The following is a 23,413-nucleotide window of genomic DNA, read 5'->3' as shown; positions in this document are numbered from 1 at the left end:
CTGTAGGAACGGTGGATGATGCCCAACTCCTCCATGGTAACGAACTTAGCCTTGGCATGTTGCTGGCAGAAGGAGCCGGGCTTGTGCATGCACCAGGGGCCGGCAGTCTCTAATGTGGTACTCCAAGTCATGTAGCGAGTTGGAGTCATGGAGGTTTGGTGCCAATAAAGCCGGGTATTTAGCCAGTAAGGAGGCGTACTCGTCGGTCCAGGACATGGATTCCCAGTGGCAGGAAAGAGCGCCTCCGCAGGGTGAGGGGGAAAGACTGGAAAGTTGTGGCGTTTACTAACCGGCATCTTGTCATGTCTACCAGAAGTTCGTGGGCCCAGATGAAATCGGCTCCGAGTAGTGCCTGTCCCACGGCTGTGATGGTGCATTCCCACTGGAAAACAGCATCTGCAACGTGGATGGTGACCAGGCAGGTCTTGTAGCTGAGAATGGAGGACCTGTTGGGCACTTTCAGGGGAAGGCCTTTGGTGTTGTGTCTCGCCTCAAAGTACATGGGTGGGATGAGGCTAATCTCCACACCTCTGTCAACGAGGAAGTCCCTCTTCGTCCTTTGGTTTCTGAGGTAGAGTTCGCCTTTCTGTGTGACAACTGCCGAGGCCACTATCGGCAGCCGGCCTACCCGTTTCCCATCGCAATGTTAGTTTTGGCAGTGGGGTACGTGCACATGGGTGGGGGGGAGGGGGGAATGCACCGCCAGGCATTCTTGCTCCATCAGTGGTGGTAGAAACAGTACTCGATGTTCTTTTCCGTGCGCTCTTCGCGTTGCTGCTGTGCCCCGGCTACCGCTAGTGTTTCTGGTGGGCTGGACGAGGTAGAGGCGCCGATTGCATAGACTGGTTGCATGTGGAAGGAGCTCTGCTGTGGCATGTGGAGCAGCCTGTCTGCCTCCTTGGCTATGAGGTGCGGGGTGCTGAAATCCATGTCCGAAACTGCTGAGGATATGTGTGCTGGTAGTTTCGAGAGGAATAGGGCCTCAAACAGATAACAGTCTGTGTGCCCGTCTGCTAGGGTCACCATCTCGTGCATTAGCTCGGAGAGATTTCTGTCGCCCCGGCCCTGCAAGTTGAGGATTCTGATGGTGCGCTCATGCCGGTTGAACTCTAAGGTGTTGAGGAGGAAACGTCAGAACTGCTCATACTTACGCTCCATCGGTGGGTTTTCTATGAAGGAGCTTACTTTGGCAGCTGTGGCGGCATCCAAGGTGCTGATGACGTGCCAGAACTTGGTGTCCTCTGAAACAATTCCCCTGATGTGGAACTGTGACTCAGCCAGCTGTAGCCAGTTCCTGGGCTGGCTTTCCCAGAACAGCGGAAGATGTACGCCACTGCATAGGTCACAGGCGCTGTAACTGTGGATTCAGCCGGTTGCTGCATTCTCGTGCGATCGATGCTGGTTCCAAAACGTTGGAACCGTCGGGGTCACCACTGTAGCGACTGTTGCAGCAGTGCTACTGAGTAAAGAGACATCCAGTGTGAGGGTGAACTAAAGAATTACTTTATTGGTTTGAATTCACTAGGTCTTCGCGCTGGCCTACCCACTTCTGGTGACATACCCCTGGCTTCCGGAAGTGTCGTCATCGCATCACGGTGTCACTCTCTGGCCAGCGGGCTGCTATGTGGAAGTAGAAGGCTCCTTAGCCTGCAAGTGGCACTGGGTGCGGGCTCCTTCTTGGCAGTGAAGGGGAGTCCGCGCCATCTTGGACCGGCTGTGTGTTGTGGCAATTCAGCCCGTTTACTCGCACGATCATTCGGCTCGCTACAACATGTTGGAAATACTTAGGTCAGGATCTAGGGCTTTTGTTTTCAGGTCACTGTGTTTTATTAGTATTGGCTTAAAAAAAACAGGCATGTTTAAATTATGGGCGGGTCGGGGACAATAAAGAGAACGCCGTTTGATAGGCTGGAGACCTAGAGAAAATGGATAACAGTTGAATATTCCAACTAACTCCCAACTTTGTGTCTTTAGACTTTCACGCTGTTCCTACAAAGCTCAATGTCAGGTCAAGGAACAACATCTTTGGAACTCAACACTGAATTTGATCTGGCTTTCCAGTTTCGTCAGTCCTGATACAAAGTCTTCTGCCTGTAAGATCAACTCAGTATTCTTCACACTTCCTCTATTTTCCTGCCCTCCCTCTGTCTGCACTTTCTCCTGAAAGGTTAGCTGCCATCTCACCATCTCTCAGTCAATCTGAATCATCCATTTTCTTTTGGTCTCTATCCTTTTGTTTTCTTTACCCCTCCCCTCCCTGCCCCTTTCAATTTAAAAAAATGCTTTTCTAACTTTTGCTGCTTTGATGAAAGCCGTCAACCTGCAACATTAATTTACTTTGCCTCCACAGAATTTAATTGACCTACTTTTTGCAGTACTTTTAAAATTTTTATTTTAGGTTTCCATATCTGCAATTCTTTGTCCTATGAAGATTGTATTATTGGTGTACAGCGTGATTTATAAGCTATCCCAATTAGATGGTGTAAGTGCTGTGCAATGTTGTGTATACATAGACCTGGTAAAATATTAGTGCTGCTTGTTATACTGTAAATAAGTGCCTCAGTAAGATGGCTTCATTTCTATGATTATTGCATATACACTTTCCCAAGTAGTAGTGATAATAATGCCATTTTATGCAGACTAGTTTCCTTATTGCATAAACAGTCTCATATGTTAAACAAAACAACAATGCAGAGTAAATTAAAACTCAATGAAAATCAAAAAATTACAGATGCAAGAAATCTAAAATAAAGGCAGAGAATTGGCCAACATGGTTAGCGCAACTCCTTTACAGCGCCAGGAACTGGGACCAGACCAGGGTTCAAATCCCACGCTATTTGTAAGGAGTTTGTATGTTCTCCCCTTGTCTGCATGAGTTTTCTCTGGGGGCTCGTTCAAAACGCATCAGGGGTGTAGGTTAATGGGGTGTAAATTGGGTGCCATAGATTCATGGGCTGTTACTATACTGTATGTATAATTTTTTTTTAAAACTTCATATACTCAGTAGATCAAGCAGCATCTGACAAGAGACAAAAGAAATAACATTCTGATCAATGAACACGTATCAAATTGACTGAAGACTGCCTTTTGTGATGATGGGAATCTCAAAATGGAAACCAAGGGATTATTATCCCTTATCACTACTGGCTGAGAGTGATTGCAAATGCTTCAGCCTGGTCTTTGTCATTTCTAGCCCTTCCACCTAGTGATGGAGACATTCTTAGACCCATCTCCTCTTGCTAGCTGTATACTTGTCCTTCATCATTCACAACTTGATGTGACAGGCTACAAGTCTTGATTTGATCTGTTGGCTATGGGATGCCCTACTATTTGCTGAATACTACACATGCAGTCACATGCTACTGCTTTTTCATTGTGGCATCTCCTATGGGGTTTGCTCCCCCTGTGCCCTTCAGCTTTCTTCATTGAATCAGGATTAGTCCTTTGGCTTAGCAGTTCGGATACAACGAGAATTATGCTGGGCCACAAGGTTAAAGTGGGTGAACTACTGTACTGTTGATGCGGTTGGTTTACAATGCCTCATGAATGTCCATTCCTGAGCTGCCAAAACTGTTACATCTTTAACGATAATTGTGTCCTACAGAACAATGGTGAGTATCCTCTAAGTGAAGATGGGACTTTGCTTTCACAGGTTCTGTACAGAGGTCACTCTTACCAATGCTGACACTTCAAACTTCAAATTAATTGTCAGAGTACATGCATGACATCACATACAACCCCGAGATTCTTTTTCCTGCGGGCCAGGCAGAATTTCTACTTATTGGGACCCTTGTGATACCAGGTTTGCTGATGCTGCAGATAAATAAATAGGACAACTCAATCAAATCAGTGCATTCTTTCAACTGTTTGGTGAGGAAAGTGATAGTGGAGGATTATTTATCCAATGTTAATCCTTTTGTGGTAGATATAATGTCATGGATGCATTGCTAGCTCATTGCAAGCATTTTCATACCACAAATATTTTCACACACTGACACTCTTGAAAAGATACCTATACAAATAAGTGAAATGTGAACAAAGAAAAAATGTAAACAAACTGACTGTGCAATGCAGAAGAAAAAAAATTCAGAAATAAATAATGTGCAAAATGAGAGTCCTTAAATGAGTCTCTGAGTTTGTCGTTGAGAATTCTGATGGAATCCTATTACCTATTCGATTATGTTGGTCCTACTTGGTACCGACTGTAACTTTGAAATATAGAAAGGACAATTCTTTTGTCATCTTCACTTTTATCCCTGCATTTCTAAGACTGTAACTCATTTGCAGAACTAAACATTTATTTGCTACTACCTACAAAAAAGGCCAATTTATATTGTTTCAAAGGTGATACGAAATGAACCTAAAACAGAGATTCAACAGCTGACTGATGAAATTGCTTGAAAAAAATACAAATAAAGAATCTTCTATATTGATAACCAGACAGTTTAGCATAAAGACCAACCTTGGCAGAGAGAATCGCGCGATGTAGAGGCGAGCAGTTTTCAGGGAACTGGGACCCTCATGATACCAGGTTTGTTGATGCTGCAGATAAATAAATAGCACAAGTCAATCAAATCAATGCATTCTTTCAACTGTTTGGTGAGGAAGCGATAGTGGAGGGTTATTCATCCAAAGTTAATCCTTTTGTGGTAGATAAAATGTCATAGATACATTGCTAGCTCATTGCAAGCATTTTCATACCATAAATATTTTCACACACTGACACATTAAATGGATTCTCATGATTTAATGCAGGGATCAGCAACCCAAAGCACAAGAACTATTTTTTCAAACTTGCTCAAAACTGCAGCATTTGATGGGCCACATTCATGAGTCCCCTTTTTCAATACTGAAAATTTTAATTTGCAATGTAATGTGTGTTTACTTATGTTTGCCATTAACAGTGTGTGTAAATGAGTTTTTGGTTGGTGGGATGGGTGAAATAAATGAAAGCAGAAAAAGAAAATATAAAATGGATTTGCCAGTTACCCGTTCTGAAATTTGACATTATGTCCCAAAGACAACTATCACTCAGTAAAAAAATGTATAAAAGCTATGCATTTAAAGGTTGCATCATGGTCTGGTATGGAGGTGTCACTGCACAGGACAAGAAAAAAGAGTTGTGATCTTGGCCAATGCCATCATGGGCATCAGTCTCCATTCTAGCGAGGACATCTTCAAGAGGAGGTATCTTAAGAAAACAACTTCATCCTTAAGAACCCTCACCACCCAGGCTACGCCCTCTTCACAAGAGCACAAGCATAACATTTCAACTCAAACATTTGTTTAAACATTAATTACAAAACTATCCCAAATGAATACAAAAGAAAGACTCCTATGCAGATCAAACATTTGTATACACATCACACCTCCTGTCGGCTTTTCTTTGCATCTTCTATCTTCTCTGTTTTTTTCAAGGCATCTGCACCCACCACAGACAAGATATTTCGCAACCTGAAGAAAGAACAAAGGCAAATTGAGCAATCTTACCAGCAGATAAGATGTCTACAACAAAATATGCAGTTGACGTTTTCCATAACAGCCAAGAGTCTAATTTTATAATCTCAGACACAAAAAATAAGTTGATAAGGAGATTCAATCAAACAGGTAGCATCTGTGTAGGGAAATGGAGAATTGATATTTAGGATTGAGACCCTCCATCAAGTCCTACTCCAGATTCCAGCATGTTCAATCTCTTGAGTTTCTATTATAAACTCGGGATCTGATTTTTTTTTTGATGGGTAATATCAGAAAATAAGTATAAAAGCCTTTGAACAATCTCAGAAACACACATGGTTCTCTCCCAATCTGCCCAATTACAGTATATTCCAAAAATAAGGTTCCATTCTGGAACAGCAGCAGTTAATCAATCCAGAGTAGTAATCCATTAATGGGATTTTAAATAACTTCAGTTAATAATCTGGAATTTTGGGAGCTATGGGATAAATCAAGTAGTCTTTGTAATGGTTTTCACAGAAAATGTCTAGACTATGGTTTAAAAACCCATCCGATTCATTAATGTCTTTCAGGGAGAAAATCTGCAACCCTACAGCTGAATTTAGACTAGCAGAAGCATGAGGGACATAGACAAGATGAAGGGTCACAGTCTTTTTCTCCAGGTAAGCAAGTAAAAAACTAATTTAAAATGAAAGGATGGAAATTTAAAAGGAACCCAAGGACCAACATTTCCATATAATGGTATGGAACAACTATCAGAGGAAGTTGAAGATGTGGGTACAATTACAACATTTAAAGGACACTTGAAAAGCTATATGGATAAGAAAGATTTAGAAGGAGTTGGGCCAAATGCAGGCATGTAGGAGTAGCTCAGGTAGACAACTTGGACAGCATGGATGTTGGACCGAAGGGTCTGTTTCCAAGTTGTATATCTCTAGACCGTCCCTCCTCCATGTGGGTAGCTCTTAAGTGTCCTATGAAGGCACCTAGCAAGTAGTTCAATTGTACCAATAATGCTAAGATTAACCATATGAATAAAGCTGGAATTTACTTCCCAAAAGGCCATATGGGAGCACCATTACTAGAAAGACTGCTGTGCTTTAACAATGTGATTCACCACCATCTTCCTAAGTACAATTAAGGATGGGTAATAAATATTGTCCTCAGGATACTAAAAGAAATGACAACCCCTGGACATCAAAAATCCTAAGAGGTAAACTCATCACATTAATCCTCACTGCCAAGACCTCCCAGCGCTACTTCAAACTTCACCTTTCTCGTCGTTCTGCTGGTCCTTCACCAAAAAGTGTGATCGGCTCCCCTAGTGCTCGCAGGCAGGCCTTCACTTCTGCGTCATCTGTAGATACGTTAATCTGCCGTGCTCGTTTCCTGCGCTCGAACTCCGCCAGCACTTCAGCCTGCCTCTCGCTGATGTGATCTTCAATATCATAGAATTCCCCTGGGCAGAAGATGAATAAACTTTTATGTAGCACTGAAAGACAATCTCTCTACTTTACTCCAGAACACCTGGCTTCTCCCAATTAAGTGAGTAGTACTCTTGCCTCTTCAGGTAAGAAGGTTGCAAGTTCAAGGATCGAATCCTGAAGATGGAGTATGTCTAAGAAAGCCTTTTGATGGGAAGATAAATCAAGTTCACCAGTGGAGTTAAAGAGCCCATGGGCCTCATTCATCACCACATTATTGACTGCAAGAGCTTGTGTTTCCCATATTATAAATGGGACTGCATTCATATTTTAAAACACTGGAAAATAACAAAGGCATGAAATCCAGAATAAATGCACACACTTCTATGTTTATAATTTCTACTTTACATGATAATTATAAATATTATAGAGGTCCAGGTTTAAGGTGCAATGGGACAAATGTAAAGGGGAACTGAGAGTTAAGCTTTTTGCAGAAATTGGTGAAAATCTGGAATGAGCTGCCTGGGGAAGTGGCAGAGTCAGATACAGCAACAATATTTAAAAGGTATTTGGATAGGAGAGTCAATGAAGAATACAGGCACAATCAGGCAAATGGGATTAATGTTGATAGGAAAAAAATAGTCAGCATGGACGAGGTAGGCTGAAAAGACTAATTTCTCTACTCTATAGCTCTACAATTCTATCCGTCTAATTCAGGGGTAGCCCAACTACAGCCCCAGCCAATGGTGGCCCATTGGAACATAGTTTCTAACAATAAATTACACAGTATGTACATTGCACTTCTTAGTTTTAACATTAGATGTCACTGCCATTTTGAACATTATTAGACTGACCTTTAAACTGTTACTCATTGATGAAAACTTTTATCTCTGTTGATTAAACATGGCGGAATCGGATAGAAGGAATATGGCAAGGGAGTGCTGAAAATTTCAGGCAAGGTGGGAAAACGAATAATTTTTCACAGAAGTCAAGGGGAAGTGGGTTTGTTTGATTTGCAAGGAATCTGTTAACTTTAATAGCTATCTTTAATAGCTATCTACAAATTTACATATTGCATCATAATCATTAAGGTGGACACTTAGGCCACGAACTGTATAGGAATGTTGGAGACTGCCTTGTCCTTTTGTTGATCTTTTTTCCTGTTCTTATTTTGCACCCAGATTTTTATTTTGCACTGCTTTTAGAATGAGAGTTTTAAAGAATTTTATTGTATCCATTTAAATTAAAGAGCAATAATATGAGTACATCAATAAACTACTGTAATGTCAACAGTTACTCTGTTCAGTGGTGTCATATAGTTATTTTGATAAAAAATGATTTTTCAAAGGCACAGGGGTTTTCAGGTCTAAAAACATTGTAATGTAACTGGATGAAAACTTCCAGGGTTAATATTGTTTGGCCCGTGACTCCTTATATTTTTCTGTACAACCAAAGAAATTTGGCCATCCCTGCTCCAAATCAATGGATCAGACCAGGCAATACTCATTTCTATTCATCAGCTGCCTTATAGTGCTGTCTTGCAACTCCATCACAAGACTTTAAGGATTTTGTCTGCAAAAATAAGTTATTTGATTCAATAGGATTTAAATATGTTTTCACTCATTCCAGACAAGCTACAACTATTCTGCACTATTGTGAGGCATTAAAGTCCCTCTTCTATTATCCCAGTATACCTAAGAATTGATGTTTGGGAACAAAATAATTCTAAATAGCACTAAAGCTGTTAAAGCTAACTAAAGTAGTTAAACAAGAATGTCTGCAGATGCCGGGGTCATGTGCAATACAAAAATGTGCTGGAGAAATTCATTAAGTCACATAGCATCCACAGGAAGTAAAGGGTAACCAACATTTCGACCTGATGAAGGATTCAGATCCAAAACATTGGTTATCCTTTATTTCCTATGTGCCCTGCTAAGTTTCTCCAGCATGTTTATTTATTAAAGCCAATTAAAAAATACAAATCAATTAGTGACTGACCACATTTTATAACTGGATTGGCTGTAAAAACCTCAACCACTAATACTTACCACTAGATATGTTAATGTGTCCAGCTTCTACTCCAACCTTCACAGCTTCTTTTCCCAGGTATCCTCCTTCTCCTTTACTAATCCTTTCTCTCTCCTTCTCTTCAAGGCTTCCATAGTAAATCCGGGATTTTTTAGGCAATGGAATATCCTCATCATCAGACATTTTTCCAATTGTGAGTGGGAAAATGTGCAAATATTTTGACTGATGCTGAAAAATGGAAAAGACAATCCATTTGGTTCTACAATGTCTAATCTGCATCATTAGTCTGAACAATTAAATATTTTCCCAATTTTCTTCACTCAACATAAATTTTACTTCAGGTGTAATTTTCTTCTGAAAATGTCTTAACTATACAGTTCCTGTATGACAATTGGTTAGATACCAACACCATGTATAGTTGGGTAAGGAACCAATAACCCATGCAGCAGAGTAGATAAAAGTCACATAATCCCCACTATCCAGAACAAGGGGCTACAATAGTAATATCAAAATAAAATTATTTAAAAATCTATAATCAAAAATCTCCTTTTCCTTGTAAAGTGTAACTGAAATCTGTAAGTCTCCTTTAAAAGGCTTTTAGAAAAAGATCAATAACATTTTTCATGGTAACACATAAAAGATTTTTAGTACATATGAAACTCAGGGAAAAGAACCCAAAGTACAATTCACCGTAGTATGTTTCCTAAGATTTTATACATTTCAACTGATGGCAGTGGTCTCTCTAGGGACTATATGTTTTTTTCCTGCTTCATGAAAGACTTTCGTCAAATAACCTATTCTTCAACTTAGCGCAGGGAAAAATAAATAAATTAACCAAATCATGGGAAGAATGTAAGTGGTTATTTTAAAAACAAAAAAGATACTGTTAAACTTTGACGCTCAAAGAAAGTTATGGCCTTTTTACACAAATTACAGAAAGATATAATTTCCTCATTCTTGCAATGTAGATGTCACGAGTAAATGCTGCTCTACAAGGATTTAGATGAGACAGCGAGAGTGCAGATGGTTAGCATAGCAGTTAGCACAAGGCTATTGCAGTGCCAGTGATCCTGGTTAGAATTCGGCACTGTCTGCAACTTTCTATGCTCTCCCCTTTTCTGCATGGGTTTTCACCTGATGCTCAAATTTCCTTCTACCCTTCAAAACGTAGGGGGTTGTAGGTGGATGGGGTATTTTGGTGACATGGGTTCTCGGGGCGGAAGGGCCTGCTATCGTGCTGCATGTCCAAATTTTAAAAATTAAATATATTGGCCTCAGAAGGGATACAATTAAAACATATCAAAATGATTAGAGTATAATGGCCCTGTTCTCCAGTTCAGATTGAGGTTATCACACTGAAATGTCAGCTTCCACTTATCACCTTTCAGCCTCTCTCGATCTTTAACCCTCCCCTGTTTCATCTGACCATTATTCTCTCAATTGATTCCTACCTACATTCACTTTCAGGTGGCCAATTGCCCCGCTTGTAAAGCCGCATATTTTGGCAATATGCGGCTGTCGGGAGGCCACGTGAATGCACAGGAGGCACCTGCGAGGTGAACTTTGTAACCCTCTTCCGAGAGGGATAATCGCCACAGCACAGTGGCCTCCCCAGCCATCTGAATGCAGCCGCCTGAAAGCATCTGCATTTGGGATGACAGTCAGCTGGCGAGCACCTGACAGCTCCTCTCCCAGCTGCCCCTTCCCATCGGCGCGGTACGTCAGGGCAGGGGCAGCCAACATGGGCTGCAGGTCGGGGACATCCAGCACACAGCCCAATATTAGTCCCCACAGTGTGGGGCGGCTGGCGCGGGCTGTCATCGCCAGACTGTGAGCGGCACATCCCCGCGCTGACAGTCCGCGCCGGCCACCCCACCGTGTGGGGATTGATATCAGGCTGTGAGCGGGACATCCCGCGCTGGCCGCCCCACAGTGTATGGACTGATGGGCTGTGGGGAGAGAGCGGGGAAGCGGGATATCCCAGGGTTGGCTGTCCCAGCTCTGACAGCCAGCCATCCCAAATCTGACAGCCCAAGGACAGGACAGGAGCCGGAGTGTGTTCAGATGCGCATCCCAGTGCAGCTGTCCCTTCAGGTGGCCAGCGCTGCGCTTTTAGCGCTGCCACCTGAACGACAATTGAAAGGGTCGCTTTCTCTTCTTCAGGCGCACTCTGAGCGGAAAATGCACGTAAAGAAGCCTGACGTCTACAAGCCCCTGCCACATCCCTCCCCTTCACGTCTCTCTACACAGACCATCTCCTATCGGTCCTGATGCAGGGTCTCGACACGAAGCATCCACTATCCCCCCAGCGACACAGATGGTGCCTGACCCACAAGCAAGTGGCAATCCCCTTGGTTGTGCGCTGTTTAGTCACATTCTCTGAACCTTTTCCCAGGCTTTGTCCAACTGGGCCTCCCCCGATCTAAGGAGGACAGGGGTCGACTGGAGGCTCACATTCCGGTCTACCAGACCGCGGTGCCAGGCGGATGACGGGTATAACCTGGCTCCAGACATTAGAACTTCCCTTCTTCCACAAGCTGCGATCCACAAAGGACAATAAACTGGAGACTCGCTCGAATTTGCGGCCATTTACGGTACCCACCGGTCTCCCTGCGTGAGCCACCACTGCGCGAAGTCAATCCGGGTCACAGGGCAGCGCGTGGGCTGCTGGGAAATGGAGGGCTCCTCGTCCACCTGACCACAGCGGACAAGGAGACGGTGCATGTGTGCCAGCCGCAAGTGAGGGATAGAGGGTGGTTGGCGGGATGTTGCGGCGGAAACCCACCCGGCTCGAACTGAAACTGGATGACATCGAAGAATTCGAGAGCATGAAGAAGGAGCTTGAGGTGGGCGATCCTTATTCCAGCGTCTCCCGCCACTGATCCGCCGTCGGCCACCAAATCGTGCCGTCCAATCCCACCTGGGCCAGCGTCCCTACAGAACATGTCCAAAGACCTTCCCAGGCTGAGCAGGGTTCTGCCTCTGCCACCCTTCCAGGTGCTGACTCCAGGCCCCACTATCCTCAAGCTTCAACATTTTCTTCTCTCTGCAATATTCCCACTAATTATTTTACATCAATACCCCCCCCCCCCCTCCTTACTAAGGGAGACAGGTAATTATGTTCCTCGGCTTCATCATGTTATGTATCTCAATTAAGTGCCCCAGCTTCTTTATTTATTAAAGCTTTAAGTTTATTTGTTAATTATTACTTCGTACAGTGAGAGGAGTTATTTTTCAAGCATTCGAAGAGGTCAACTCTTATTATTCTTCCTGACAATAAACAAGTTTGTCCAGACCTGGCAACATCCTTGAAATCTCTGCTTCTCCAGTGCTATTTCATTGTTCTAAGAATGTAGTGACCCTCAATTATACTCAGTTGGTGATATGACTGGTGTAGTTTTCAAATACTCTTTTACATTGTGTTTTTACTAATAAAGTACCCATTACTATAATCATTGTTTTTGTCACACTGATAAAGATTTGACCACCAAATGCCCACTTTGAGAAGAACTCAAAAGTGCCTACAAGAATCCCTGCAAAGGCTGAGGACCCTGTGATATCTGTCAGAACATCATTTCAGAGGGTGAATCCTCTCGAGGAATCAGGACCTGATGGCATACCTGGAAGGGTACTGAAAATTAGTGCCAACCAACTAGCTCAAGTGTTCACAGATATTTTAAACCTCTCACTGCTGCAGTCAGAGGTCCCCACCTGCATCAAAAGGGCATCAGTCATCCAGACATTAGCGCCAGAGGAGGAGCAGCCTCAATGACTCGCCCAGTAGCACTAACCTCTACTGTGATTAAATGCTTTGAGAGGCTGGTCATGACCAAAATTAACATGTAACTGAGCAAAGATCTGAATCCACTGCAATTCACCTACAGTCATAATCACTTTAGAGCAGGCGCAGTATCACTGGCAATCCACTCAGCTCTGGAACACCTGGACAACAACAATTCATACATATGGCTGATCTTCATTGAGTATGCCTTCAGTGTTGGTCAACAAGCTCCAAACCATGGGCCTCTGCAACTGGATCCTTGACTTCTTCATCGGAAGACCACAGTAAGTATGAATTGGAAACAGCGACTCCTCACTGATGATCAACACAGGCACACTATACACCCATGACAATTCAAATGCTATTCACAAATTTGCCAATTACATCACAGTTATTGGCAGAATCAAATGTCAATGAGGAAGCATACAGGAGGTAGATAGATCAGCTAGCTGAGTGGTGTCACAATAACAACCTTGCTCTCAATGTTAGCAAAACCAAGGAGATGATGCGAACTTCAGGAGGAAATTAGAAGAACGCAAACCAGTCAGCTGTGGAGAAGGTCAAGAACTTCAAATTCTTCAGTGTCATCATCTCTGAGGATCTGTCCTGGAGCTTCCATTGTTGATGCAATCACAAAGAAGGCTCACCAATGGCTGTGTGTGTATGGAGTTTGAGGAAATTCAGTATGTCACCAAAGATTCTCAAACTTCTACAGATGTTCTGTGGTGAACATTCTGGCTGGTTCATCACTGTCTGGTATGGAATTGCAAATGCTCAGAATAATAAAAAGAGGGATGTTAATTCAGCTTATGGGCACCAGTCTTCACTCCATCAAGGACATCTACAAGAGGCAATGTCTTAAGAAAGTAGCCTTTACCCTCAAGGACCCCCACCACCCAGGCCATGCCCTCTTCAGTACTACCATTGGGAAAAAGATACAGGAGCCTGAAGCTGAGCACTCAATGGTACAAGGATATCTTCCCCTCTGCCATCAGATTCCTGAATCAAAACACCATTTTTGTCTTTTTCTTGCTCTGTTTTCATTTATTTTGTAATGTGATTTATATAAATGTTTGTACTGTGATGCTGAATGCCAGTGAAAATGGCGGCACTGTCAGAGCCACTGTAGTGGCAGCTCTGCCGCTAGTGTGGACTTGCAAGAAGTGGAGATACAGTGCTCCCACAGGGTGTAACTGCCCATTCAACTGTCCTCAGCTCCGCACAGTCTTTGAAGGAGCCGATGGTAGTTTTATTTAAAATCCGGCCCCTATGATCGGCAGCAGGCATGAGGGCTTGTAGACTCCAGGATAGAAGAGGATGATGCAGGGCCATCCCGTCTAAGGAGAAGCAGAGGAGACAACCCACGGAATGATGACCACGATAGCAGACTAGTGAAGGGACTCTGCGGCTAAAAGACCAATGCCTGTGGCAGGCTGCTGACAACTCGAGGCGAGAAACCCACAGAGGCTGTGGGCTGCTGGAGATGGGCTTGACAATGGCTGCAAGGGTACTAGGTATGTGAACTGGGATGTGAGGGGGTGCTGAAAGGTTCCTGTCCGTGTCAGAGGTTCGGATCTTGAGCTCGGGTTGCCAGTGGTTTGGACAGGACTCTTGTGTGGCTGTGCAAATGCTGGAGGCAAATCGACGGATACTCAGTGACTCTGAGGGAACTTTTTTTTGGCTTCTCTTTCACTGACTGTCAGGTGCTTCGGGCAATTGCATGTGATATCATTACAATGACAATAAATTGAATTTTGATAAACAATGAATTTCGTGACATGTTCATGACATTAACTTCTGATTCTAATGTGCAGTGTTAAATTGAAATTTCAACTGAATCACTATTTAATCTGGATAAGATTCTCAATATGATCTGGTTTGTCTGCAGAATCAGAAGAAGCAGCAGAGGGAGGAAGGAGAAATGGTGAGCTCCAGCGATGTGGAGAGTGCAAATGGAGCAAGAGATGAGGCTAAAGTACGAGAGAAGATAAATGAACGAATTGGATACCGGCCAAATTCACACATCAACAAACCTTTCTCTTTGTTTGGGAATCTCCACTGACTGACAACCTATCAGCAGGAATATGCCATAAAAATACAGGCTCAGAATCTGTACCCAACTTGTTTGGGATTATGAACTCAACGACATGCTTGTATTGAAGTAAATTTGAAACCCTGTGGAGCTATCAGTGAAAACAGAACTAAACTTGATTAAAACAGAATAAAAATCAGCAGATGCTTCTGTAAATATTCCTACCAGAATCCTAAATACATTGATTTGGATCTGATGGTTTGATTTTTACAAGATATAGTTTGGTTTGAATTCCAACTGATTGCTAAACCACATTGGATTTCACATTCCAGCAGACTTATTTCAGGATCACACATGATGTTCACATCTGGTTGAATTTAAGGTTCAGGAGTGATCACTGGCTAGATTTTCTAACTGAGGAAATATCTGCCTTAACTTTTCTTTCTTTCTTTGGCTTGGCTTCGCGGACGAAGATTTATGGAGGGGTAATGTCCATGTCAGCTGCAGGCTCGTTTGTGGTTGACAAGTCCGATGCGGGACAGGCAGACACGGTTGCAGCGGTTGCAGGGGAAAATTGGTGGGTTGGAGTTGGGTGTTGGATTTTTCCTCCTTTGTCTTTTGTCAGTGAGGTGGGCTCTGCGGTCTTCTTCAAAGGAGGTTGCTGCCCGCCGAACTGTGAGGCGCCAAGATGCACGGTTGGAGGCAATATCAGCTTAACTAGTTTCAAAATTAGTCACAAGAAACTCCAAGATTTATTTTGTTTCTTTACTGAACCTGAGCACTTTATGATTAGAAATTGCTTGTTACAGAATCTACCAAGGGTAGTCAAACTGCGGCTTGTGAGCCACATATGGGTCTTTGACAGGAATGTGCGGCTCACAGAAATAGGTTGGCTGTGTAGTGTTGGTGGATGTGGCTTGCGATCACATGATTGTGGTACATATAGGTGTTTTGTGGTCAGTGAAATTAGCAGTGTAAGTGTGATCCAGGTTGCCAGTCCTCCAGAGCTCCCAATGGCCCGGTCGCTCATCCATACGAGCTCCCGACACCCCAGCCACCGTCTCTCACCTAGGCCATGGCCTCCCACCCGTCTGAGCTTCTAATGCCCTAGCCAACCCACCATCTAAGTTCCCACCACCCCGGCCGTCTGCCCATCCGAGTTCCCAACACCCCAGCCAGTCGTCCACCCGAGCTCCCAGTCCCCCGAATGATGTAGGTACTTACCACAATCAAAAGTAATATGCATGTAATAGTTGACCTTGTAAATTTTATCCTAAAAATTGGTCCACAAAATTTGAGTATTACACGAGTATATACTGTATGTGTACAATTTGATTATTGATACATACAAATTAGCTGTTTAAAAGCTACGTATATGAATATTATTGTGAACATGTATTTCTTAATATTTAAAATATTTGTAACAATGTGCATGTAAGTAAAAACATGTAATATTTTTTCATGTCTTGCAGCTCTCAAACATCTTAAGTTTACCATATGTGGGCCTTACCTTAAGGAAGCAAGATTGGCCATCCCTGTTATATAGCAATGGAATTTTTGGGATAACATTCACCCTAATGCATTAACATTAAGATTAAATCATCTAGGATTGTATTCGCTCAAGTTCAGAAGAATGAGAGATCTTATAGAAACATAAGGACACAGTCTCAAGATTCGGGGGAGTAGATTTAGGACAGAGATGAGGAAAAATATTTTTTCCCAGAGAGTAGTGAATGTTTGGAATTCTCTAACCAGGGAAGTGGTTGAGGCTGCCTCATTAAACATATTTAAAATTTGGTTAGATAAATTTTTACATGATAGAGGAATTAGGGGATATGGGGAGACGGCAGGTAGGTGGAGTTAGGTCATAAATTAGATCAGCCATGATCGTATTGAATGGCGGAGCAGGCTCGATGGGCCATTTTTGCCCTGCTCCTGTTCCTACGTTCTATGTTCCTATGTAACATGAGGTTCGGATTTTATTCAGTGTAGCATAGAAGAATGAGGATAGATTTGATGAGGTATATATGATTATGATGGGTATAGATAAAAGTAAATACACTGAGGGTAGGTGAGATACAAACCAGAATACATGGGTAAAGGGTGAAAGGGGAGAGTTTATGGGAACATTGGTGAAAATGTCTGCATGCAGAGTGGTGCGTGTGTGCGGAATGAGCTGCCAGTTAAATTGGTAAATGCAGGCTTAATTTTAACATTTAATAAAAATTTACATTTTTGAGGATGGGAAGGATAGGGTCCAGATGCAGGTCGGGGAATGAGGCAGAATAACAGTTTGGCATAAACTAGAGGGCTGAAGGGCCTGTTTCTGTGCTGTTGTGTTCTGGTTCTAATTCCAGAATTCAGTTGCAGAGAGGGGTTTTAAGCACCAGTTTTTGAGGTATGATCATGTTGAATGTCAGGCTGAAGTCAGTGAATAACATCCTGGTGTATAAGGCATCATTCTCTCAGTGGGTCAGGGCAGAGTGGAGGATCAAGGCTACAACATCATCGATGGACCAGTTTGGGATGAGTTCATCGTTACTGGAAAGTGTGATTTGATGCATTCCATTACCAGTTCCTAAAAGCACTTCATGATCATAGAGGTCAGTGCCTTTGGGAGGTAGTTGTTTAGACCAGTTACCAACACTTTCTTGGGCACCAGGATGATGGTGGCTGCCATGAATTATGCAGGGACAGTGAACTGCTGCAGCAAGATGTTGAAGATGTCCATAAGGGCCTCTATCATCCGGGCTGCACAGTCCTGCTGCTTTGCCTGGGTTCATCCTAGAAAGGATCCTCACCTTAGATCCAGATTCACAACACTCCAGAAAAACAGTTCCTCTTCATCTCCATCCTGAATCTACTCCCCAACTCTTCAGGCGATGTTATCTAGTTCGAGTCTCACCTATCAATGGAACTCTCGCAATTCCAGCAACAATTCATCAAAACTTGCAGGGTTTGGACTCAGGTCCAAAATGTTGGTTACCCTTTACTTCCTATGGATGTTGAGTTTCTCCAGCATGTTGTGTATACATTTATTGTTTCCTACCTGTTCATTTAAACGATTGATACTCCAATTGTGAGACCACAGCCCAGCCAGAATTGTGGTAATTGGGTACAGTCTCAACATTCTGGTGACTGGTATTAATGTTACATACATACTTCGTATTGTAAATCTATCCTTTTATTGAGCAGTAGCTGAATTTTTTACCAAGTAAAAACTATAGGTGCTGAAAATTCAAAATATAAACAGAAAATATTGGGAACATTCTACAGGTAGGTCAATGAAGAAATAAAATGTTAGTTTTTTTTAAATTTAGAGATGTAGCACACTAATGGGCCTTTCCAGTCCATGAGCCTGCATTGCCCATTTAAACTCATGTGATCTACCCACCTACCAATCCCTTCAGTATTTGGAATTTGGGAGGAAACACATGCAGTCAAGGTACAAACAGCAGCTGATTTGGCCTGGGTCATTGGGATTGTAATAGCATTGCCTACCACAACATTAAACGTGCCATCCCAAATATCTGTAAAATTTTAAATTGAAATTCAGAGATACAGCCCAATAACTGGCCCTTACTGTCCATGTGTCTGCATTGCCCATTAACACCCATGGGACCAATTAATCCACTAACCCTGTATGTCTTTGGAATGTGGGAGGAAACCCACGGAGTCCTGGGAAAATGTACAAACTCCAGCAGTGGATTAAAAATTCAGGTCACTGGTGCTATAATAGCATTGCGCCAAAAGCTACGCTAACCATGCTGCCTGATATTTCAGATCAAACACACTTTATCATTAAAGTATTTACAGCTGGGTTAATATTTCTGGGAATGTCAATTTTCTTTGGTGCATTAGGATTAGTAAGCCAAAAGAAATAAAATTTAAGAAGAATTCAGACAGGTACATGGATGGGTGATAGCTGTGAGCTGAGCACAGGTTAGTAAGACTAGGAAAAAATGGTTTGACACAGACTATGGCTGAGGTGGCCTTTCTTGTGCTCTAATTGTTCGATGGTTCAAAGATAGTTGCCCCTATTCAGGACTATCATGCCCTTTTCACAACTGATCCATTGAACCATAGCACACTACAGCACAGAAACAGGCCCTTCTTGTCCATGCTGAATTATTTTTCTGCCTGATCAATGTGATTTAACTAAAGTTTAATTTGTTCATGAGATGTGGACATCACTGCAATGCCATTTTTATTGTCTATTCCAAATTGCCTCACAAATGGAATTGTTCCACTAGGTATTCCAGAAACCTAGACTAGCAGTCCAGAGACCCAATCCAATCATTGCAAGTGAGGAGTTTAAATTCAGATGATAATCAGGAATTTGAAGAAAGCTACCAGGTGCTCTTGGTAATAATGGCCAATTAATATTACTGGATTGTCATAAAAATCCATCTGTTATTCTTCAAGATAGGAAATAAGCTCTTTGTGACATCTGACCCACCTCAGGTGTTTGACTCTATAATGTCCTCTAGTGGTCCAACAAACCACTCACATGAAGCATTACTACTGCATTCAAATTGGGAAAACCGCCATCTGCACACCAACCTGACAAATGACAGCACCAAAACTCCAATGGAATCTACATCCACATCCATCCTGACAGTACCAGGTGCACTACATGTTCTTCAGTTGCCACATAGCTCATTGGGGGATGTGGGGATCTGTGTTTATTATCCAATATTCTGCTTCACATTGCTGGCCTAACATTTGATGATGTAGAAATACATTAAGAAAGCAATTAAGAGAAAAGTGTAATATGAATTTGTAGGTGTAGAATATCTCACACAGGAATGCTTACTGAATAAGATGCATTGTCAGCAAGGAAAGTGAAGCCAAAGTTGAAAATAATAAAAATGAAAACATTTATTCAAAATAAGCACCATACATTTTTTCAGCAAAAATTGTAGTCTCATAAGTACTGCATATGACAAATTACCAAGTTAACATTGCAGCACTAGAGTGTTGAAGTGCGAGTGGTTCATCTGCACCTCTGAGAACTAGCTGAACAGAGAAACATAATGAAGGTGGATATAGTGGAGATCATTGCTCATGATCTGAGGAAATATCAAAGGCACTGAACTTCAAATGAATATGGAGGGTTATTGGGGAAAAAATAGCCAACAGGTAATGTACAACACCTTATACAAGATAGACAAATCAAAAGCTACTATAGTCCAATGCTTTAAAGTCAGGTATTTTACAATTTATATTTTGTTGGTTGATTATCCCAGAATGCAAATATTTTCTGTTACATCAATGCCAGTTTTTGGCACATTGATGTGAAATGCAGCAATCTATTTGATGTCAACATCTATTTCACCAAACAATTGCACAAAAAACGGAGCAAAGACCAATATGTATGTTTGGCGCCAAATTTAATTTCAAAATTTCCTAGCAGGTTCCTTCCACTTGTCCCTTTGGCGGTATTTACATTTTTTAAAAATGATTTGTTTCCTCCAAATCACTAGTTGAGCATACACCCTGACCCAGTTCTGTTCTCTTCCCTCTCCAGCCCTCAGGTCACTGTGATCTGTGACACTAATCTGCAGCCTGTACATTATAGTCATCAGCTGCAGTATAGACAAGTACAGTATTCACACCACTAAGGTACTTGAAATGTCAAGATTTATAAAAAAAGACTACCAGAAAATAGTCATATTCAAGGCAAAATTATTTTGAGCAAGAGGTGTAAAGGATAGTTATTTAATACAACGTGATTCATTCAGTACATTGTTGCAAAAAAAAAAGCATATACATTATTCAAAGCTTGTAATATCAATAATCACAATTGACTGGGTATAACTTGATAATTACCAAAGTGGGATTTAGTGTTTCCACTATATACAGCCAAAACCATCAAGATTATTTTCAGCAAGACTAGATTTCATTCTATTTCCATATTGTTTCAAGTATCATTAATAACATTTCCATTCTCCCTTATTTGCAAGCTTCAAATAAAAACATAAGATGGAAGTATAATGCTACACATATTTTTAAAAGTTACAGTATCACCAAAATACCATCTTGGTGTTGTCACCTCCACCAACATGAAATGGGTATGTGTTGCAGCTAAAGGATTTTGACTAGAAATTCTCATTTAATTCATCATGATCCGCATATTATTTTATTAGGATATACACAAGTATGACATATGAACAACAAAAGAGAACAAAGGACAGTCAAACAGGAGGCAACAATTTAAAACCCATGAAATAGGGCTCTTTTACAGGTCATCAAAAATACAGATTATTTTTTCCATTGATTATTTTTCCCATGATAAAAAAAATCACATCACACCTCACTAATTTGGTCATGCACTGAATATTTGCAGCAGTTTTTGTATTAATCAGCAGCTCATTTGGGAAAGTAAGTCTAGACTCTGCCAATCACCTGGTAATCTGATAACATGGTTCCCTAACACTACCACTTCTTGAGCAATGCAGCCCCATGTCCTATCTGAGTTGGAGGATACAACTTTATAACTAAATGAAGGCCGAGTGAGTGAGCACATTTTCTCTGTGGTTAATAAGACAGCAGACAAGTAATCTCTGCAGGAAAATATGGGTACCCAACATTTACTGTTACAAAGAATAATGGTCAGGGTGGGTTTAGGGGAATAGCCAAGCAACCCACTAATCTAATGGAACCTATACCAGAAGAGGCATAGGATAAATCAACATTCCCCGCAATGTCAGTCTGCCAACTCAACTGTTCAAGCTACTACAGATTATCCAGCATGTGAAACTTCACTTCAATTAATTTTAATTTAGCAGAACCATAGCTTTCAGCAGAAGGGCCAAAGGTTCCTGAACGCATTGATGGTTTTCCAATCATAATGGATAGATGAAGGGATTAAAAATGTCTTCTTCATCTTACAGAATTGAAACAGGTCAAGTAATTTTTTTTAAAAAGCAAATGCTGAAAATCTGAAATAAAAACCAAAAAAAACTCTAGACACACTCAGCAATATTCCAAATTGATTTCCTTCATTGATCTGACAACTTCAGAGGCAGATATTTCTGATGACCCAAAGAGTCTGCCTGAATACCTTCAGCATTATTTTTTGCTTTAGTTCTGTGGATTTGGTTGATCCTTCCCACAATCCAGTCAAATTACTGAAAAAAATACTGTATAATTACCCAGGTGATTAAAAACAAATACATCTAAAAATAAATTCAGATAGACCTAATATTCATTCTTACTGGTCCCAGACAAGTTTTATTTGTAATGTAGCTGTGCAGATCCAGCAGCATCCAAGGAAATTAAAACTCTTCCAGTCCTCCAATTGACAGTGATATAAATTCTCTCCATGCCAAAATGGAAGAAAATTCCTACCATAAATACTAGGTGATTCCGCACATCCACTTGAAATCATACAGATGTTTTAAAATGGTCAATTTTAGAAATCAAGGATAGTGGTACAAAAATGTGTTACTGGGTTTAGATTTTAAAAAGTGAAAAATTTTAAGGAAAGATTCAGACACTTAAGACATCACCCTAACAAATAAAAATTAATTCTGTAAAGGGCGGCACGGTTAGTGTAGCGGCTAGCGCAATGCAGTTACAGAGCCAGTGATCAGGACTGGGACTCGAATTTGTGCTGTCTGTCAGGAGTTTGTACGTTCTCCCCGTGTCGGCGTGGATTTTCCCCAAGGACTCCAGTTAAGCTCCTACCATTTGAAACGTACCAGGGGTTGTAGGTCAATTGGGTGTAATTGGGCAGCACAGACTTGTGAAGTAAAATGGCCTAATACTGTTCTGAATGTCAAAATTTAAATTTCATAAATTAAAAATTTTAATATTTTAAGCATAAAATGGTCAAAAGTTCTTCAAAATATTAAATGTGAAATCTCATTTTGACATAGGACACTTTTATTTGTCTGGATGCTGGCTGATCTTGACGAAAGATATATTTGAGGTAATTATTTCTAAAAATCAATGGGATTAAGGCCGGAATACTCAACATCTAAACCCAGTGAAAATAATCTGATGAGAATCTTACAAAGTTCCATTTGACAGAAGACAATTTTGAGAAGTGACTCCAATTAAAGCAGTGACTTGTGGTTATAATTTGATCTCACGCTTTACTCCAAGTCAAAAAAAAGTTGCCTCAGCACCATGCATCAGTCTGCAGGAAAGAAAATGGCAAACCATTCCCTGACTGTGAGAAATGTGTGAAACAAACATTAAAGCAACAGGGCTTTAAATTGGAGTCTCAACACAGAAAAAGTGAGAGGGAGAGAAATACAGACATTGTATTGATGTGCCTGTCCATTACTTTTATCATAGTTGTGAGGACCGATTAATCAGGATTGCCCACTGCAAGCCAGCATTAATGGCAATGTTCTGTAATGTCCACAACCACTGCTTTCTTCCAGCTAAAGATAAAATATCCAGCACCTGCACCCAATGCCACAGCAATGCAGAGGTAACCATTGTAGGTCATAAACACCAGCATGAGGAAGTAACTGAGGACCACTTGTATGACATGCAGTCCGGTTTGGATGACATGGGGAATGCTGAACACCTGCTGTCTGCAAGCATAAAAAATAGAGTTAGTGAAATGCCATGGGTGAGTGGGAGACAGACATGTGGGCGAGCAAGTTTTGTGGGCAGCACTGCTTCCACATGTGCAATGGTTCTGAAGTTGCTACTCGTCCAACTTTATCTCTG

General features: G+C 41.6%; 3 protein-coding genes and 1 long non-coding RNA gene across 14 annotated transcripts in view; 2 read left to right on the top strand and 2 right to left on the bottom strand.

Moving 5' to 3' along the window:
* Window positions 1-8,088, top strand: part of LOC138761610 (uncharacterized) — a 33,571-nt gene extending 25,483 nt beyond the window's left edge. Inside the window, exons 2-3 of one of the 2 annotated variants that reach the window (XR_011356394.1) lie at window positions 6,030-6,119; window positions 7,028-8,088. This is a non-coding gene — a long non-coding RNA (uncharacterized lncRNA). Of the gene's footprint in view, window positions 1-6,029; window positions 6,120-6,624; window positions 7,003-7,027 lie in introns of those variants that run through there. The other variant, XR_011356395.1, reaches the window with a different exon arrangement.
* prpf4 (pre-mRNA splicing tri-snRNP complex factor PRPF4) overlaps window positions 1-11,561 on the bottom strand; it is a 67,296-nt gene extending 55,735 nt beyond the window's left edge. For 3 of the 5 annotated variants that reach the window (XM_069933852.1, XM_069933845.1, XM_069933871.1), the window contains exons 1-5: window positions 11,295-11,505; window positions 8,930-9,137; window positions 6,730-6,916; window positions 5,370-5,454; window positions 4,463-4,542 (exon numbers count right to left, since the gene is read on the bottom strand). In XM_069933852.1, coding sequence (XP_069789953.1) covers window positions 4,463-4,542; window positions 5,370-5,454; window positions 6,730-6,916; window positions 8,930-9,137; window positions 11,295-11,498 — 764 coding nt within the window. In that variant the 5' untranslated portion in view covers window positions 11,499-11,505. The other 2 variants (XM_069933867.1, XM_069933862.1) reach the window with 2 other exon arrangements.
* A 2-nt stretch (window positions 11,562-11,563) lies between these two features.
* On the top strand, window positions 11,564-14,921 carry cdc26 (cell division cycle 26 homolog). The gene is made up of 2 exons (XM_069933996.1): window positions 11,564-11,755; window positions 14,579-14,921. The coding sequence occupies exons 1-2, from the start codon at window positions 11,675-11,677 to the stop codon at window positions 14,750-14,752; spliced, it is 255 nt and encodes an 84-aa protein (XP_069790097.1). The 5' UTR covers window positions 11,564-11,674; the 3' UTR covers window positions 14,753-14,921.
* A 4,657-nt stretch (window positions 14,922-19,578) lies between these two features.
* The window catches only part of slc31a1 (solute carrier family 31 member 1), a 122,593-nt gene continuing 118,758 nt past the window's right edge, over window positions 19,579-23,413 (bottom strand). For 5 of the 6 annotated variants that reach the window (XM_069933876.1, XM_069933880.1, XM_069933890.1 and 2 more), the window contains one exon: window positions 19,579-23,274. In XM_069933876.1, coding sequence (XP_069789977.1) covers window positions 23,073-23,274 — 202 coding nt within the window. In that variant the 3' untranslated portion in view covers window positions 19,579-23,072. The remainder of the gene's footprint in view (window positions 23,275-23,413) is intronic. The other variant, XM_069933900.1, reaches the window with a different exon arrangement.

Source organism: Narcine bancroftii, chromosome 1, assembly GCF_036971445.1.
Source record: "Narcine bancroftii isolate sNarBan1 chromosome 1, sNarBan1.hap1, whole genome shotgun sequence".
NCBI classification, from domain to species: domain Eukaryota; kingdom Metazoa; phylum Chordata; class Chondrichthyes; order Torpediniformes; family Narcinidae; genus Narcine; species Narcine bancroftii.
The sequence above is the reverse complement of the archived record's forward strand: the minus strand, read 5'-3'. Positions and strand labels throughout refer to the sequence as shown.

Excerpts from the sequence above, each read along its gene's own strand:
- cdc26 (XM_069933996.1), top strand. The coding sequence starts at position 11,675 with ATGTTGCGGCGGAAACCCACCCGGCTCGAACTGAAACTGGATGACATC. Across the intron at positions 11,756-14,578 it reads GCATGAAGAAGGAGCTTGAG|AATCAGAAGAAGCAGCAGAG; the intron begins GTGGGCGATCCT and ends GTTTGTCTGCAG.